The following is a 17,115-nucleotide window of genomic DNA, read 5'->3' as shown; positions in this document are numbered from 1 at the left end:
CAGAAATTCCTCCAGGATTTTGTCCAAGAATACACATAGGAATTTCTGTACGGATTAGTAGAAATACCTTCAAAAATCATGCAGAAATTTTATTAAGGAATTTTTCAAGGATTTTTTCTAATACTATCTCAAAAGATTCTGTTTCGGGGGTAATCCGAGATTTTTTTTTCTAAAAGTTCTTCTTTGATTTCCTCAAGAATTTTAATTGGGTTCCACCAGATATTCGTCCAGAAATTCCTCAATGATTTCTTCAATACATTCAAGAGTATTCGACTAGAGATTTCTTTAATTTTTTTTCAGGAATTCCTGGAGAAATTACTTTTAAAATTTTTGTGAGTGATTTCTTCAGAGGTTTTTACAGGGATTTCAGAAATTGCATCAAAAACTTCGTCTTCATTCCAAAAAATAACTTCAGAAATTTCAGAATGGATTTCTTTAAAAATTGTTTCATGAATGTATTCCTTCAGGGTTTATTTTGTTTAATGTTCATTCAGCAAATTTGTTTATGAGTGTATTTTGAATAAAGAATTATCGTCCAAATTAGGAAAAAGTATTCAAATAATGTTATGAGGGGGCGATACTGAAGATAAATCCATGAAGGCGTTGAAATTTGGGAACTCCAATTTTAAACTGTTTGTTTGGCTTCTCTATCTTCTTTTCCATTTGGGTCTTGTTTATCTAATATTTCTCCTTTGTTTTATTTATTTACTACATCTTCACTGTCTACTCTATCATCATCACTTTCTAATTTTTCTCTATTTTCTTTATTTTCTCTGCTCTTTCTATTTTCCCGATCATCCATGCCTTCTTTTATACTTTGACTTCATCGTTTCGTTCCTTTTTTTTATTTCCTAAATGTCTATGTTTCTCTGGCTCCAATGCATTCTCTATCTTTTCTGTCATCTACACTGCCCCCACTCGCATAACAGTCCCATTTGACTTTTCATCACTTTTGAGTTAACGTTATGAATAGTCATCATTTTTTATGTACTTCCAAAAACAACAATAAAAATTACGAATTTTAATGTCAATGTGTGAAAAAAATACCAAGTTATGAGCGTCCCATAGCAAAAGTACCCGCATAACAGTCCCATCATGGATTTTTGTGTTACTTAACACAAAACTGAACAACTTTGTAGTGATTGTAATATTTTTTACAGTTATATATTCATGTGCAAATCAATCTGTGAAAGTTTCGAGATTATCGAAATATTTTTCAAATTTTGGCGATTTTTCAATGTTTTATATGGAAACAAGTTTTTAAACTTCAAATGCCGTTTTCTCAATTCCTACTTTTTGCAAATGGGACTTTTATGCGAGTGGGGGCAGTACACTTCTTCGTTATTTTTGTTCCCTGTGATATCTCTCTTACCTGTCTTCTATATTTTTACTGTTTCTTTTCCATTTTACTACGTTTTTTTCTGTCTTCTGTCCATTATCTTTTCTGTCGTCCTTAACTTATACGTTCTCATCGATTCTTTAGTCTTCTGTATTTTCTCTATCCGTTATTTCTTTATATCCATCTACATTTTCTCTATTTCATTTGTATTTCTATCTTATCTATCTTAGTTTCCTTCTATGTCTACACGGTTTTCCTAGCTTTCACTGTTTGTTTGTTTTTCGCAAAGAAGTCTTATATTCGTACTCGTATAATAAGAGGAGGTTTCCATTTTTTTTTTTTTTTAATTTTTCATTTTTGTGTATTTTGACGTTCGCTAATTCTAAACTCCAAGGAGGTTTCTGAAATTTTCTCTGTAAGATGAAAAAAAAGGATCCCCACGAATGCAACAAAATGTCTTAGATTTCTGCATTTTTGTCATAGATTTCGGCCTATTTTTTCTAGAATTCCTGCTTGAACATTTTTTTCATGCTTCCTCGCAAGTTTTTCGACTTTTCAGCTTGGATTTTTAAAATCTTTTTCGAGTTTTCCCTTATGTTTCTAGAAGTCCTTTCTGGGATTTCTCGGGATTTTTACCACTATTTCTCACATCCTTTTTCTTCCCGGTAGCTCTTCAGGAATTCTCTTTTGGGGTTCTCCAACACATCCCCTCTGATATCTCCCACATTTTTTTGTGTGGTTTTCCGAAGATTCGAATGGGATTTCCTGCAAAAGATATTTGGTAACTCTCTCAGAGTTCCTCGCAGGACACTCCAGGGAGTTTTTTTTTCTGAAATTTCTCCCAAAATCCCTGCTGGGCTCTCCGCCACACTTTTTCTATTTTTAGTTTTTATATTTTTCTGGAGCTTTTCTCGAAGTCTTACTTGAAAATCTACTTTGAGGTCTCCATGGGACTTATTTCAGAGTTTCACTCGGAATTTCTGCAATAATTTATCTCACTGTTCCCTGCAAAATTTACCGGAATGTCCTTCCGAGGTTTGTCACGCAGCTTCTTCCTGAGTTCTACCTGAAGTTTCGTTGGAAATTGCCTCTAGAATTCATGGTGAAAAGTAAAATAATGTCATTTGGAATTTTCACCGGATTCCCCCCGCGGATTTCTGTGAGAAATGCAGAGAAGAGTTAGGATCGGAAATTCTGATAGAAAACTTCGAATGGATTCAGATGAAATTCTGGTTGGAACTGCAGAAAATATGAGGAAGAAATTTTGGGATGTTTTTTATTTTATTTTATTTTTTTTTATTTGTTTTAATTTTATTTAAACTAATTCATTTCAAGTCAAATTTACTCTAAGTCATTGAAAGTATCCTCAAAAGAACTTTGGGAAGAATCCTGAAAGAAAGAAAGAAGAAAATATTGAAATATCCTGGGACAAATACAAGGACTTTTGTCCTTGATGAAAAAACCAGATTTCTGGATGTAATTCTTTAGAAGAATACCCGAGAGTTGAGATTTCCCATGCTTGTCTGGAATGAATCCCTTGTCTAGTGGACTTGCATATCGCATACCCTGACACAGTTCGTTGTCTTTCCCGTCGTTCATGCAGACGACGGTATTGGAAAAGTTTTCTCATTCAACATTTTGCTCTTCCTTCACCGGACGTGGGGGATTCATTCTGCTGTAAATTCCGGCCAAGCTTCACTGATGTCCTTCCGAAATCCAGTTTATATACTAGTTAACTTGATGTTTTGTTTTTCACTCTGAGGGATTTGAGCGTTTCTGGTATGGAAATTGTTCAATAATACAAAAACTAACAGCTGTGATGGTGTTCATCATCCGTAATAATCTTTTTTTGTTTTCTACTCCTCTCAATTGCCAGATGTGGCTGTGACGACTGCGTGACTTCCCGCCAGGAAGACTCCCTGCGGCACTCCCGATCGCGAATCAATGCATATCGTGCCCTGGCCAGTCCTTCTCTAGTGGCCTTATCCTCGAAGGATCCCATCCTTACGGCGTTCGAGCTGAGCTGGGAGCTGCGGCGGTTGAGTTTCCTCGAGCATGAATTTAAGGTAATAGCTATTGAAATCAAACAACACCTTTTTAGTATTATAACAATAATTTTATTTCCCCAGAACGAATATCAGGAGCTGCGGAGGCAATGCCAGGATTTTGCCACCGCACTGCTGGATCACACAAGGTCTTCCCACGAGCTGGAAGTGCTGCTGAACCATGACCCCACGGGGCCGGCGTTCGAGCACGGCGACCGGATGCATCTGAATCGACTGAAGCTGGCGGTGAAACTGAGACAGAAAAAGGTAAGGTGAACTACTTACTGGTGGTTCTAGGCAAACATATTCAATGTGTATTGAGAAATCTATGAAGCAATGGACACTTCTGACTTCTACACTATAGTCCTGTACCAGCTCCAATGAATGAATTGAGAATTGAGACATTTCTCAAGCAACAGAGAAATTAAAAGCACTTAACACACCACATCGCTTTGAATTCAACACCGAACCAAAGAAACAGCCATGGTTAGCGAGCAATTTGCCCATTTAGATTCTATTTACCACAATGCAATAATGGTGACGGGTGACAAATCGGTCCAACAGCATGGGTACTCAATTGAAAAAGAAGAAACGATTCCATTACCACTCCTTTTCACACCCACACCTCAGATCTCTTCTATTCAATGGTCATCTGTTTTTTTTCTCCTTCTCATCTCGCAGTTTGTATCCCATCCGAACGTTCAGCAGCTGCTGGCCAGCATCTGGTACGAAGGTCTTCCGGGCTTCCGGCGGAAAAATATGGCTCTTCAGGCACTGGAAATAGTGCGAATAGGTGAGCAGCTAGAAGGCGCCCATTTGTATGTGTCTTTTTTTTCTCCACTTAGCTCAACAGCCGTGGCCAGACCATGCAAAAGGCGCGGAGTAATATAATAAAAAGAAATTGCAATTTCCACCTCAATTAGGATTCAAGTTATGTTCCCCGTGGGACCACTTTTAATGCTTCGCGTTTTTTGCTTCTCCAGGTATGCTCTTTCCGCTGTTTTCCATCTCATACATCATAGCGCCGCACTCCACCTTCGGGCAGACAATGAGGAAACCCTTTATCAAGTTTATTTGCCACAGCGCGTCGTATTTTACCTTTCTGTGTGAGTATGAACCGGGGCGGGGTAGGGTGGACCATTTTTAGACGAAAAATAAGTCAAATTCAATAATAACTAATCTTTATGTAAAAAATGTATTGATATATGTAGTACGATCTCCTTGCCTTAACTTAGCTTACAATATCTGACATATTTACTATTCAACATATTGTATGAATCCAAAAACGATTCTTTATATAACAATACTACTATGGAACGAGCTCACCAATCAACATATGAACGTCCACCATATGAAACTACACAAGTGTTCACGAAAAAACAACTGTACATATTCATGTACTGCCATCAAGATGACCGAAAATCACAAATTATTGTTGTTAACGATTAATTGCAGGTACACCGTCAGAAATCACTTTTGGAATCCTTTCAGAATTTATAATTTTTTTCTGGAATATTTACAGAAAGAAGGGGTCGTTCATAAACAACGTAGACTTATTGGAGGGGGGTGGTCGGAACAAAGTCTACGCTCCAAATTTCAATTATTTTGTATGGACCAAAGTCTACGAGGAGGGGGGGGTTGTCTGAGATGGCCAAATTTTGGTCTACGTGGTTTATGAACAGTCCCGAAGATTGATGCAAGATATCCTAGAATGATTTGGGCAAGGATTTCGCCTTAGATTTATCCTTGTATGCATTCCAGTTCATGCATTTTTTTTTAAGTTTCTCCAGAGATTCTTTGAGGAATTCCTCCAGGAATTATCATTGAGACTTTTTCAGGAGTTTCTCAATAAATTAATAAAAACAAATCGTCTTGAAATTGATGCACGGATATCCGAGAGAAATTCCTTCAGAATTGTCTCCTGAGCAGAGATTCCAGATTCACAGATTTTTCTGTATTATATAGATTTTTAACCTTCTATACAGACAAAATACAGAGTACAGAAAAATATAGTTTTTTTTTTTAAAGTGATACAGATTTTTCCAGAAAGCATAAAATATGAAGTTATTTCCATTAATGTGAATGAAAAATTTATAAATTGCTGCTTAAACTTTGAAGAGTTTTTGAGAATTTGTGCATTTTCACAAATGCTGTAAAAAAATAAATACCAGTAAAAATTAAAAACCGTCAAAAAGTTGTACATTTTTATTATTTTTCATTGAAATCTAGAACTCTCGGTGTCTGCTGTTTCCTCAAATACGGCGATGCATAAAAATTTGTATTGACACAGATTTTTGATAAAATAATCTGGCAACTGTGCTTCTGAGATGCCTTACAGCCGTAAAGGGGCTGTCCATAAACCACGTGGGCATTTTTGAGGAGATTCTGAAACCAAAAGCGCGTGGTCTTTCGACAATACAAAAAAAAAATGTATGGACCGTAGCCTTTGCCCAACCCCCTCTCCCGAAACATGACCACGTGGTTTATGGATGGCCCCAAAGTGACGCAAGCGACATTGACAATTTTGGCACATTTCTGGTTATTGTATATCAACCTCTTGGTCGCTCTCGGAGTTTTCTTTCATAGATGGCCCAAGTAACAATCTCGATTCTATTTGGTTTTATTTGATTTCATGATAGTTTTATCAAAGCATTACATATTCTAGTTGATCTTATCGGGGTTTCAGCTGAGCACAACTATTCTTCTTTAATATGTAGTTTTAAAAACACACAAGTACAAGAATACTTGGGATTGAGTCCATAAAACCATAAACACAACAAGAACGTTGAACTTATTGTCAGTCTTAAAAGGCTCTTGTAGTTATCTTCAATAAACCATTCTTGAGCAAGGGCAACTGTTCTAGCGTGAGAACAGTTTGTACAGGAAAAATGAAAAAAATCAAGCATCCGAACTTGATTCTCATCATACATACCATTATCACTGCCGATCTGGAGCGCCTGTCAAGAGAACCGGCCTCGTCGAGGTGCAATACCGAATTCCTCCAGTTGCGGTATCCGAACTTACCTGTTAGAGATGCTGACCGGAATAGTGAGGCACTGCACCGCATCGGGCTGGGCCGGTTCTCAGGATGGTTGTGTCTGGTTGACAGCGGCCGGCTGATGAATAAATTTGTCCAACGAGGCTGACATTATCACAACATCGCAACATATAAACAATGAATTTTGCTTGGCAGTTGACAACCTTGTTGTACCACGGAATATTCCCAATTTGTGTTATAAGTCAATCTCGATTATAATAATTTATAATTTTTATTTTGTTTTTTTTTTACGATTTAATTGAGCTTAACTTTCAACATAAAATCAGCAGCAGCAACCAAAACTGACAATTTTATTATCGTGTTTTATCGTGCCCTTTAAGAGTTCTAGAACATTTCACCTAGAGCATATCTTGGGAAGTACAACAAGCTTCAAGAGAATCTAAAAAACCAACCCCTCAAGAGCATCTTATTATGGGCCGCTTTAGTCTTATGGTGAGTTTATGGGTGAGTTGAAGTCGTTTTGCAGAGCAATTTGATTTATGCATGGCCTAATATACCCTAATATAGCGAGCATACCACAGTGTTTTTATTTCACCAGACATATGCCAAATGACGTCGAATTTGGAATGGCGCTTACGTTACTTTGCAGAATTACGGCAGTTAAGAGATTCTTTAGGAATTTCCTTCGAAAAAAAAGCTGCCTCACTTAATGCTTGTATTTGTTCATGTTCACTTCTTCTTCATGTATTTCTTTCAACATTTCTAAAAAAAACTCCTCCAGAAATATTGTCGGAGTTTTCTCCAGAATATATTCTTTGAAAATTCTCCAAAATTTCTCAAAAACTCTTGTAGGAGTTTTAACAAATGTTTCTTCAAAGTATGCAATTCCATGAGATTTTTTTCAAAAAGAATTTTAGAAAAAAAAATTAGAAATTCCTCAATGGGTTTTCTTTAGATTGTTTTTTTTTTTGTCAAAAACTAATTCGGAATAAATTAGTTGAATTTCTCCAGAGCTACTTTCAAGTACAACTTCATTTATTCAGGGATTGTCTTGGGCATTATAAAAAAACTCCTCTAGAAAATTCTTAAGAGATTCTTTTGGAAATTGCTTTCATAATTATTGTTTTTTAAATGATTCTCTCAACAACTCCTCCATAATGTATTCTTACCAATTTTCCAAGAACTATTCAAGAAATATTTCTGTGCATAACTGGAGTTTATATACTACTTGCTGAAGGTTCTCCAACTCTTCCTGAGTTTTTTTTTTCAAGTAGTCAAAAATTCATTTTTATAAAATTTCTTTGGAGAACCCTAGAAAATTCTCAAGGATTTTTTTTTGCAGGATTTCCATCGGAAAATCCTCCGGGAAGAAGTATAATGTGACAGGTGTATCACACATGTCATTTCGTTCTTTACTTCCTGCAGACCACATCAGTGGAATCATGCTGAGAAAGATAACTCAGTTCAACGCCTGCACATTTTCCGTCAGCGTTTATGAAGACAAACAAAAGCGTTGTTTTACAAATTTATTGAACCACACTGTTACCAAGTGCACAGTCGTTAGACTTTCAAGAAATATATCTGCCCTTTTTCCATATGAACACCGATCGCTGATTGGTGATCGTTGTCGATGACATTTAGATGTATCGGTGCTTCAAGTGTCTCCAGCAGGACTCTGTAAGATACATAAGTGACCCGATTTTGTCAGCCCCTTATCGGAACACCTTTTTTGCTCTCTTCAAAAACTGTAACAGTTTTTCAATCTTTTTATCCCTCTATGTTCGGCAACTCAGCAGTAGTTTGATGATAAAAATTAATAAAATTGCATAAAATGTGACCGTATGGTAATGAGAGCGAAAAGTTTGCCGCAAAATGGGACTGACAAAATCGGGTCCTTACTGTATATCATTATGGAAACAAATTGATTCAAGTACCATCTTCAAGGAAGTGAAGTTCTACCTTCCATATCACTGTCATGATCCCATATAGCACCAAGCGTTATAATAGTTGTATAAGAAACTTTTTTGTCTGTGATGTCTGCAGGGATTTCCACAGACCTTTTTTTAAGAGATTTTTTTTCAGAATTTCTTCATTTTTTCCAGGATTTTTTCAGGAATTTCTTCATAAATTCCCTAAGCTATTGTACCGACTTTTCGAACCCTCTATGTAGAATACCCTCTTCGCATGAGTGTTATCAGTTTCGTACCTTTTACATAGGGTGGAATTAAAAGGTACGAAACTGATTACACTCATTCGAAAAAAAAACATCCTATGCTATTTTTCATTGGAATTACTTACAGAGTTCCTCCAGAAGCCTGTCGTCTTTTTTTCCAGAATTTGAAGATTTATTGGAAGAAGTTTATGCAGGTATTATCCTCAGAAATAATTCGGGAATTGTTCCAGAGATAATTTTTGGAAGTGTAAATTAATCCTTGGGAAATGTTTTCAGAAATCCCAGGACAATTCTTGAAGGAGTCTCAGGAGGAATTTCTGAAGAGCTTTTTGGAGGAATACCTGAAGAAACTTCTCGGGAATCCTTTGGTGGAATTCTAGAAAAGTTGATAAAGGAATTTCTAAGAAATTGATGAATAAATCTTTTAATGAAATCCTTAAAAACTTTTTGAAAACTCTTTATATCCTTATATCTGGAGAAATGCCCACATAGGTGTTTGTTAAAACCGTTAAAAATTGAGATCATTTTAAAGAAATTTCTGTACAAATTCTTAAAAACAATTTGGGACTAAATTTCTCAAAAAAATACTTAGAGTTATACTTAGAGGAAATGCTGGAGAAATTCCCGGGGGATATAAAGGTCGTTTTATTAACATCTAGAAGAATTCCGTAAAAAATATCTGTATAAACGATTTGGAGGAACGCTTATCCAAATCACTGGCAGAACAATGCAACAATCTCAAATTATCTGATTTTACCTGCAGGATTTTCTCGATGAATCCCTGAAGAAATTCCTAGATACTTTCAGGCGGGATTTTTCATAGAAATCTCAAGAATTTCTGATTAATTATCTGAAGCACACCGTGAAGAAATACTTGAAAGAATTTCTGAAGGGATCCTGGAATATTTGGTGAAGAGTGTATGAAAAAAAAAATTGAAATAATTTCTTTAAAATAGCTGTACAAAAATCGGAAGAAACCAGTGGATAAATTTCTGAAGAGTTAGCGTTGTAAACGAATATTTTGAAGAATTTCTAAAGTAATTCCTGATAGGTTTTTAGAAGGAAACTAGGGAAATCTTCCAAAAAGAATTATTATAGAAACTTCTGGAGAAAAACATGAAGGAACACCTAAAGACAGTCGTGGAGAAGGTTCTAAGAAGATCCATGGAAGAATTTTTGAAAAATTCGTCGATGTAGTTTCTGAAAAATACTTTGTAAGATTTTAAGAGTTCTTGAAGTTATTTCTGAAAGAATCCCTGGATTGTTTTGGAAGAAGTCCATAGTAAGTTGATTTCCTTAGACTTCGAATTCTCTTACATTTTTGAACGAATATTGTTATTGCTGTGTGCATTCAAGATGCAAATATCAAATGCGGGAGCACCAAATGCGGTAAGATTTTCTAACAAGTAACCCGATGTCATCGGGAGCGTTTGAATCCTAGGTTGAAGATGATTTTGAAAATTATTGCTAAGTTACCTTTGGTAACACTGTGTTACCATATTTGAAGCGCTTTGGGCACCGTTTGCATCGTGAACGCACACAGAAATATGAATGTTTGAAGGAATTCCAGGGAAATTAAGAAAATAATTCCTGAAATAATTTCTGAATGAAAACTTGGAAAAATTTCCGAAAAACTCTGTGGAAGATTTTCTTAAGAAATCCTTGGAGAAATTTTTATAGAAACTTGTGGTTTTCTTTAAAAATTGCTGGAAGCATTTCTGAAGGAATTCGTACGATTTTCTTACGACTATCTGAAAAATTATTTGGAGGAATTTCTAACGATACCCGTAGAAGCTTCAATAGAGAAAATCTTAGTAAAATTTCTGGAGGATCCTCCAACGAAAATTCTAATAAAAATTTCAGAGGGAATTCTGAAACAATCCAGTGAATATGCTTCCGTTAGGACTTCCTGAAAATTTTTCTTAAGGTATCCATGGAGCAATATCGAAAGGACTGCAGATAAGATTTTATGAAAAAGTTACTAAAATTAATTTCTGGGGTAATCTCAAGAAAAATTTGGAGAAAACAATAAAATAAAGGATACTGAGAAGATTTTTTTAAGGAGCTCACAGAGAAATCTCCGAAAAGCATTCCTGGCAGAATTTCCTAAAGTGTTCCTGGAAGATTTCCTGAAGAAATATTTGGAGAAATTTTGAATGAATTTCTGACAATATCTATGCATAGTTATTAAAATAAATCCTTCGGAAATTTTTGGGAGGAATCTCTCAAAAGATTTTTTGAAGGGAACACTAAAAGATTTCCCAAAATTACATTTTGTTTTTTTTTTCGGTCCACAATCTTTAGAAACATGAAATTTTTTCTGAAGAAATTTATGTAAGCATTTCTTAAAATTTTGAGAGATATTTTTTAAGGAATCTTTGTTGATGTTTTTAAAGAGCAACCGGATGACATCCCTGAAGAGATTTGTTAATGTATTCTTAAAAGATGTGGCTAAAATATAAACGACTCATAAAAAAGTGATCATTTTCCATAAAGAAGTAGGGGTGGGAGCTATAATTAACTACAAAATTTCCATAAACAAATCAAAAAGTACATAAATAAATCAAAACTTCCCATAAATAAATCAAAACTTCCCATAAATAATTTATTTTCGAGCAATAAAAAATGTCAGAATTTCCACAAATAAATAAACAATTGCAATAAAAAACTATATTTTTTCCAACACAAAAAAATCGAACATACTACATCATAGAACTATGATAGAAAAACTGAAACTATTGTGCAATTTAACAGACAGTCGCTTGCTGTCTGAACTCGCTAAAGCTCGTCGGACATTATGCAGTTTTTGAATTGTTTATGGAACTTTTATAGTTTATTATTGTTTCCACCCCTATTTATTTATTGGCAATTTTTGAATTATTTATGGAAAATGATTAATTTATTATGGGACGATTAATTGGCTGCCTAAAGGATGTATTCTTGCACGTATTCATGCAGTAATTCCTGAAGTAATCTTGGAGGAATTCTTGACTACTTTCTTAACGATATAGCTGTAGGTATTTATGGAGCTTATCTCGAAGGAATACCTGAAGATGTGTCTGAAGAAGCCCCTGAAGAAAACCCTGGAAGTTTGCATAGAGGTATTTCTGAAGGAACTTGTGAAAGTATTCTTGAATCAATTCCTTAATGTAATTATGAAAAATCTCAAAAATAATTCTAGAAGTATAAAAAAAATATTCACAGGAATAGCAAAGGTGCTTTTGAAAAGAATCCAGGGTATGTTTATTTCAATAATGAGTAAAATTAGTAATAAAATTGCGAAGGCAAATTGAGAAAGAATCCTGTGAGGAAAATTCATCGACATCGGTAACATTTAACCGAAATCTCAATCGATGAGCGTTCGGTAAAAAAAAAATACCGATAAAAATCTTTTGTTTTGTTATCTGTCATAGCATTTTACTAAAATTTAGGAAAATAACTTGTTTTACTGATGTTTTCAGTGAAATCGTTCACGTTCAGCGGTTGAAAATTTCAGTTAAACCACGGGTTCCCAACCGGTGGTCTGCGACCCTCTGCGGGGCCGTAAAGCCAGTCCAGGGGGGCCGCGATGTTATCAAGAGAAAGAATTTTTTATTTTTTTTTATTTTGTACAAATTATATCTATTTAAAATTTTGTATACCGCCACCCCCAAAAGCCACAATTTTCAGTATAAACGCCTCGGAAGAAAAAAATTTTTCGGCTGCGCCGCTATTTTTCAACTACGAATCAAATGTAATGTTCATGACATCATTGTATACGAAATGTGAGTGTCGAATAAAAAAAACCTGTCATTGATCGTCGAAAAAATCCCTCCCACAGTAGATTTTTGGCTACGTCATTGTTCCAAAAAAAATCGGTTTCGTTAATTTAATTCATATTTTTTGTAAAAAAAAAAAGTGGGCCCTGAATGTTTTGACAATTCTTAAAGAGGGTCGCCACCTGAAAAAGGTTGGGAACCCCTGAGTTAAACATAAGGTACCCCGGGGCAAGTGAGAATCGGGGGCAAGTGAGACCTATAGCTAGTATTTTTTTTATTATTTATTTTTAAGACTAACATTCTTCATGAAAAACATAGGTATCACACCTACGGATACTTTGAATAGAAAAAAAGTTATTGTTTCAACCATAAAGAGACCATATACGTTATTGTTGTTCATATGTAGTTTTCAATTCACTAGGTAAGATTGACGCGCTCTACTACATTCGTCGTTCAAAAATAGATTTGTTATTCTACAAATACTTTTTTTGGTTTCAGGATAGTATTTGGAGTTTATGCAAATGATTTCAAGCGAAAAAGCTGTATTTTATTTTTATTTTTTACCTTTAGTTCACTGCTCTCACTTGCTCCAGTGCATTTCGCTATCTGGGGCAAGTGGGACCTATGAGAAGAAACAAACACAATTGTATGGGTTCATCTCGCCTTGTCCAACCTAAGACGAAATTAGCACGAAAGTCAATAAAAACTGACGCGTTAAGTAATCTACTGTTGAATTATACTTTATTACCTCTATTTAGATGATGAAATTCTTGTTAAAAGTGGTAAAATCTTGGGTAAAACAAAAAAAAATCAAAAGCATGTATTTTTTATGTTTTTTTTTCTAAGTATCTTCCATTTTTTTCACTTAACGCTGCATAATGCATTCTTCTGAGCATTAGAGAACCGTCCATAAAAAATTAAAATAGGGAAATGGCCTTTTCAAAATTCATGATAAAAAAAACATTATTTATTATTCATTATTTAATGATCGTAAGATTATGTAAGGGAGAAGATATTACTGAAAATCTTGAAACCCCAGATTAACTATTGGTGAGAATCATCAACTATATAACATAGAGACCAAGTTTCGGAATCTTTCGTCTCTTCACTTTACGGCGCTTTTTGTATAAAAAAAATCAATTTATTTTGCATGAGCTGCTAAGGTTGATTCAATTTCCCCCAGCGATTTGTTATGTGTTGCGTAATTTATGCATGATACCATAAACTTCTTCTTATTTTAATCTCTAAACATAGTCATTCATAAAAGAGATTTATGATTTATGTTACCTTATTTGTTGCAACTTATATGAAGCCCTTTGAACAAATACTCTGAATAGGTCCCACTTGCCCCGTGAAACGCAGTAAATGAAGATCTGCTACACTTTTCATTATATGCATAATATATGGAATGAAAAAAATTTGAAACAGTTTTAATGCACGTTAATAAGTACAAATAAATCAACAACAACTTTTGGGTTCATTGGAATCATTAAAGAATTTATGTTCTAAAACTTTCGGCATGACAAAACCAAATTAGCATATTTTTAGGTCCCACTTGCCCCGGGGTACCTTAACCGAATTCAGAGAATGTCTCTAAGTGTGGATGGGTAACATGAAATCTAGACAAACTTCGACAAAAAGTATTATGGATAAAATTTCCGAAATCCTTGAGAATTATCCTAGAAATAGCTGAAGATTAAGATGCGGCTTATTTTTCGAAAGTGTTCTAAACCGGGAATGTGTAAGCTTTTATAGATTCAAAGTACAAAAAAAAATTAAATCCTCCGAACTTGAACCAAAAGTATTGAAATTCAGAGTTTGCACAAATGTCTCAAAGTTGAATTTTTGAGTAGTAATAAGATACTTTAAGTGTCTTAACTTTCTCAAATTTTTTTTTCAAAATTTCGCAAAATATGTGTTTATTATGATATTTTAAATTTTTTTTCTCCTTTTAACCTAAAATGTCTGAGCCCGGTAACTTTTCAACTGCTTGACCAATTTTGAATCTTTTTGCGTGCTTTTGCAGTTATTCTGTTTGACTAAATATGTTTGTGAACTAACTGTTCGTTAAATTTGTCATTTCTATTAAAAACATTTTTTTGTACCTGTGTTGGAACTCGAAGTGCCGAAAATGTGTAAACAAGCAAACGTCAAACAAATTGTAGCGCAAGCGAATCCAAGTCCGGTTGAGGTAGAAATTGTAATCAGATCCAGTTCCATCCTGGTATAATAAAAAAACCGTATATGTATGATACTTTTACCGAAAACTGCCAAATATGCCTACACTATTTTTAATGTAAAATTAAGGTTTGGGACAATTTTTTAACGTTTGACTCAAAATCGAACACTAAGCATCTGAGGAACCCAAATGCAAAGAGGTGTAAGTACTATTTTATCAATTTTGATCTCTTCTGTGTGTGACATAGTTGTCCCATGTTCTATGGGAATCCCTTTTAACATTGACTTTTTTTTTCGCCTTTGAACGGACCACCCTAACAACCACGGGAAAACCATGCGTCTCCCACTGAACTGCCGAGGACATTTAATAGAGTCACACAAGTGACTGATGTGAGTGCCTTTTCTCTTCTGCTCCTGTTTTTTTTTTTTTTTTCAAATGCTCACCCCGTACTAGTTCTACTGATGTTGGCTTCGCAGCGCATCGAAACGGTGATCGGAGGCGTATGGGGAGCCGAGATGAGTAGCCATGACGAAGTGCCTACAAAGAGGGGAGCCAGTCCCACGTTGGTCGAGTGGCTGATTCTGGCCTGGGTTAGCGGTAAGTAAAAGACTTTGAATAACTGGTGACTGCCGGCGTATCACGGTTTACCACACTTGCGGGTGAAGTGACTTATTTTTTTACACTGAGGGATAAAAGAGATAAAAACCATTAAAGCAAATAGTTGCCATTCAATTTCTTTTCAAATTCTTTCCACCATTCATTTCCCACTGTGATTGAACTAGTTCCGAACAAAAGCCAAAGCGGTTACAAACTGCCAAAGCGGAAAACCATACTAACCGTAACTCTCCTCTGTGTCCAATGGGGATTCCGGTTCGATTGATCAGTTACTCACAAAAATCCAACCGAAAACTCGAACCTTAAACCGGGGAAATCTAATTAAAACTTGGATCCCACGCTGACGATGATGGCCTCGCTCTTTATCTGCTTGAACAGACTTCGTGTGCGCTGGCCACACATACTAATCCGAACAAATTTAACTTTTCCGTCACTTCCGTCGAATAATTTCTTTCCTTTTCTCTGTTTTTTTTTCTGAAAACCCCTGGAAACTGCTATTCGCTGCCGGAAACCGAAAATCGACAAAACAAATCATCCAGGCCTGATATGGAGCGAAGTGAAGCAGCTGTGGGACGTCGGGCTGCAGGAGTACGTGAACGATATGTGGAATGTGATAGATTTCGTGACCAACTCGTTGTACGTCGCGACGGTGGCACTGCGGGTGGTGTCATACTTTGAGGTAAGTTTTTTAAGGAACGTGAAAAAAATAACGGTAAAAAAAGTCTCTTCTTCATACTTGGATGTAGCAGATTTCAGATTTATTATCTCACATTGGAAACAGCTGACTCACAATTAAACACAATACATTATGAACAAACATAACGGCAATCATGAAAACATAATAAGACAAAAGACATTTTTAAATATTCCCATGACATTTCCCGGGTAGAGGCTAATGGCAAACATAGGACAAAATAAAAACTGGTTTTGCCATCATATCTCGTTTTGCCATTCTTCTGTTATTATGAAAAACTTTAAATAGCTAATCAATAGCAAAATATACAATCATAGCAAATCTTGTCATTGATATGTTATTCATGAATAATGCTAAATAACACATCAATAATAAAAATTACTATCATGGTAAAACTTGCAATTTAGCACCTTTTATAATGAATTGTATAAAATATCAAAACAATAACATAATTTACATTCCTAGCTAATTTTACCGTTATTTTGATATTGTGAGAAATTATTTATAAACATTAGGCAGCATAACATATTTTACTCTTAATATACCATTAACTATTATATTGTATATTTCAAGCATAACGGTGGCTACGTTCATCAGAGTGAATTTGATTTTTAAGTTCGTTTCATTTTGAGTTTTTAATTTCTACAAAATAAAACTGTTTTTACATTGATTGAATTTTATTGAAGAAAAAAAAGAAATGGCTCATTTTACCTTTCTTCTGCTACTTTGAAATAATAACTGAATCTATCATTATTTTAAAATTGAATTTGAACAGCTAAACCTACCATTATTTTGATCGCCACATAAACAGCTAAATTTGTTCTTATTCTGTTATCAATAACTCAAGAATGTCATATTTTGTTATTCGCCGATAACAGTTAATTTGGGTCTTATTTTGTTATCAATATCTCAATAATAACTTATTTTGTTCTTCAATTTAATCCGCATGCTTTACCATTACTTTGTTATTACAATGGCAAAATAAGTTATTTTTATGTTTTTATGCTACCAAAATTTTGTTATTATTTTTGTTATTTTAACTCTTATTTCAATCAAACAAATAACACATTTTGCCATTCAAACATTCTGTTTTAATGGTAAAATTTGCCATTCTTTTGCCATTAAGCTCTACCCGGGTTTAGTCGACACTAAAGGAAGCAACTGCTATGCCATGAAGAGTTGAATATTCAATTCCAAATTTCTAAAAGTTAAGAACATATATTTTGGGTAGTTATTTTATTAATTTTGCAAATGAAAACCACAGAGAAACGGATGTCACACTCTGACTTTTTTAACGGTTGATTGGTGGCCCGG

At 34.8% G+C, this 17,115-nt stretch overlaps 1 protein-coding gene across 2 annotated transcripts in view; it reads left to right on the top strand.

Annotated features, from left to right (window-relative positions):
• LOC109407024 (transient receptor potential-gamma protein) overlaps nt 1–17,115 on the top strand; it is a 502,502-nt gene that overhangs the window by 446,426 nt on the left and 38,961 nt on the right. For both annotated transcript variants that reach the window (XM_062849336.1, XM_062849335.1), the window contains 6 exons: nt 3,216–3,405; nt 3,469–3,651; nt 4,066–4,177; nt 4,368–4,490; nt 14,946–15,089; nt 15,647–15,786. In XM_062849336.1, coding sequence (XP_062705320.1) covers nt 3,216–3,405; nt 3,469–3,651; nt 4,066–4,177; nt 4,368–4,490; nt 14,946–15,089; nt 15,647–15,786 — 892 coding nt within the window. The remainder of the gene's footprint in view (nt 1–3,215; nt 3,406–3,468; nt 3,652–4,065; nt 4,178–4,367; nt 4,491–14,945; nt 15,090–15,646; nt 15,787–17,115) is intronic.

Source organism: Aedes albopictus, chromosome 2 (assembly GCF_035046485.1).
Source record: "Aedes albopictus strain Foshan chromosome 2, AalbF5, whole genome shotgun sequence".
Taxonomy (NCBI): Eukaryota; Metazoa; Arthropoda; class Insecta; order Diptera; family Culicidae; genus Aedes; species Aedes albopictus.
The sequence above is the reverse complement of the archived record's forward strand: the minus strand, read 5'-3'. Positions and strand labels throughout refer to the sequence as shown.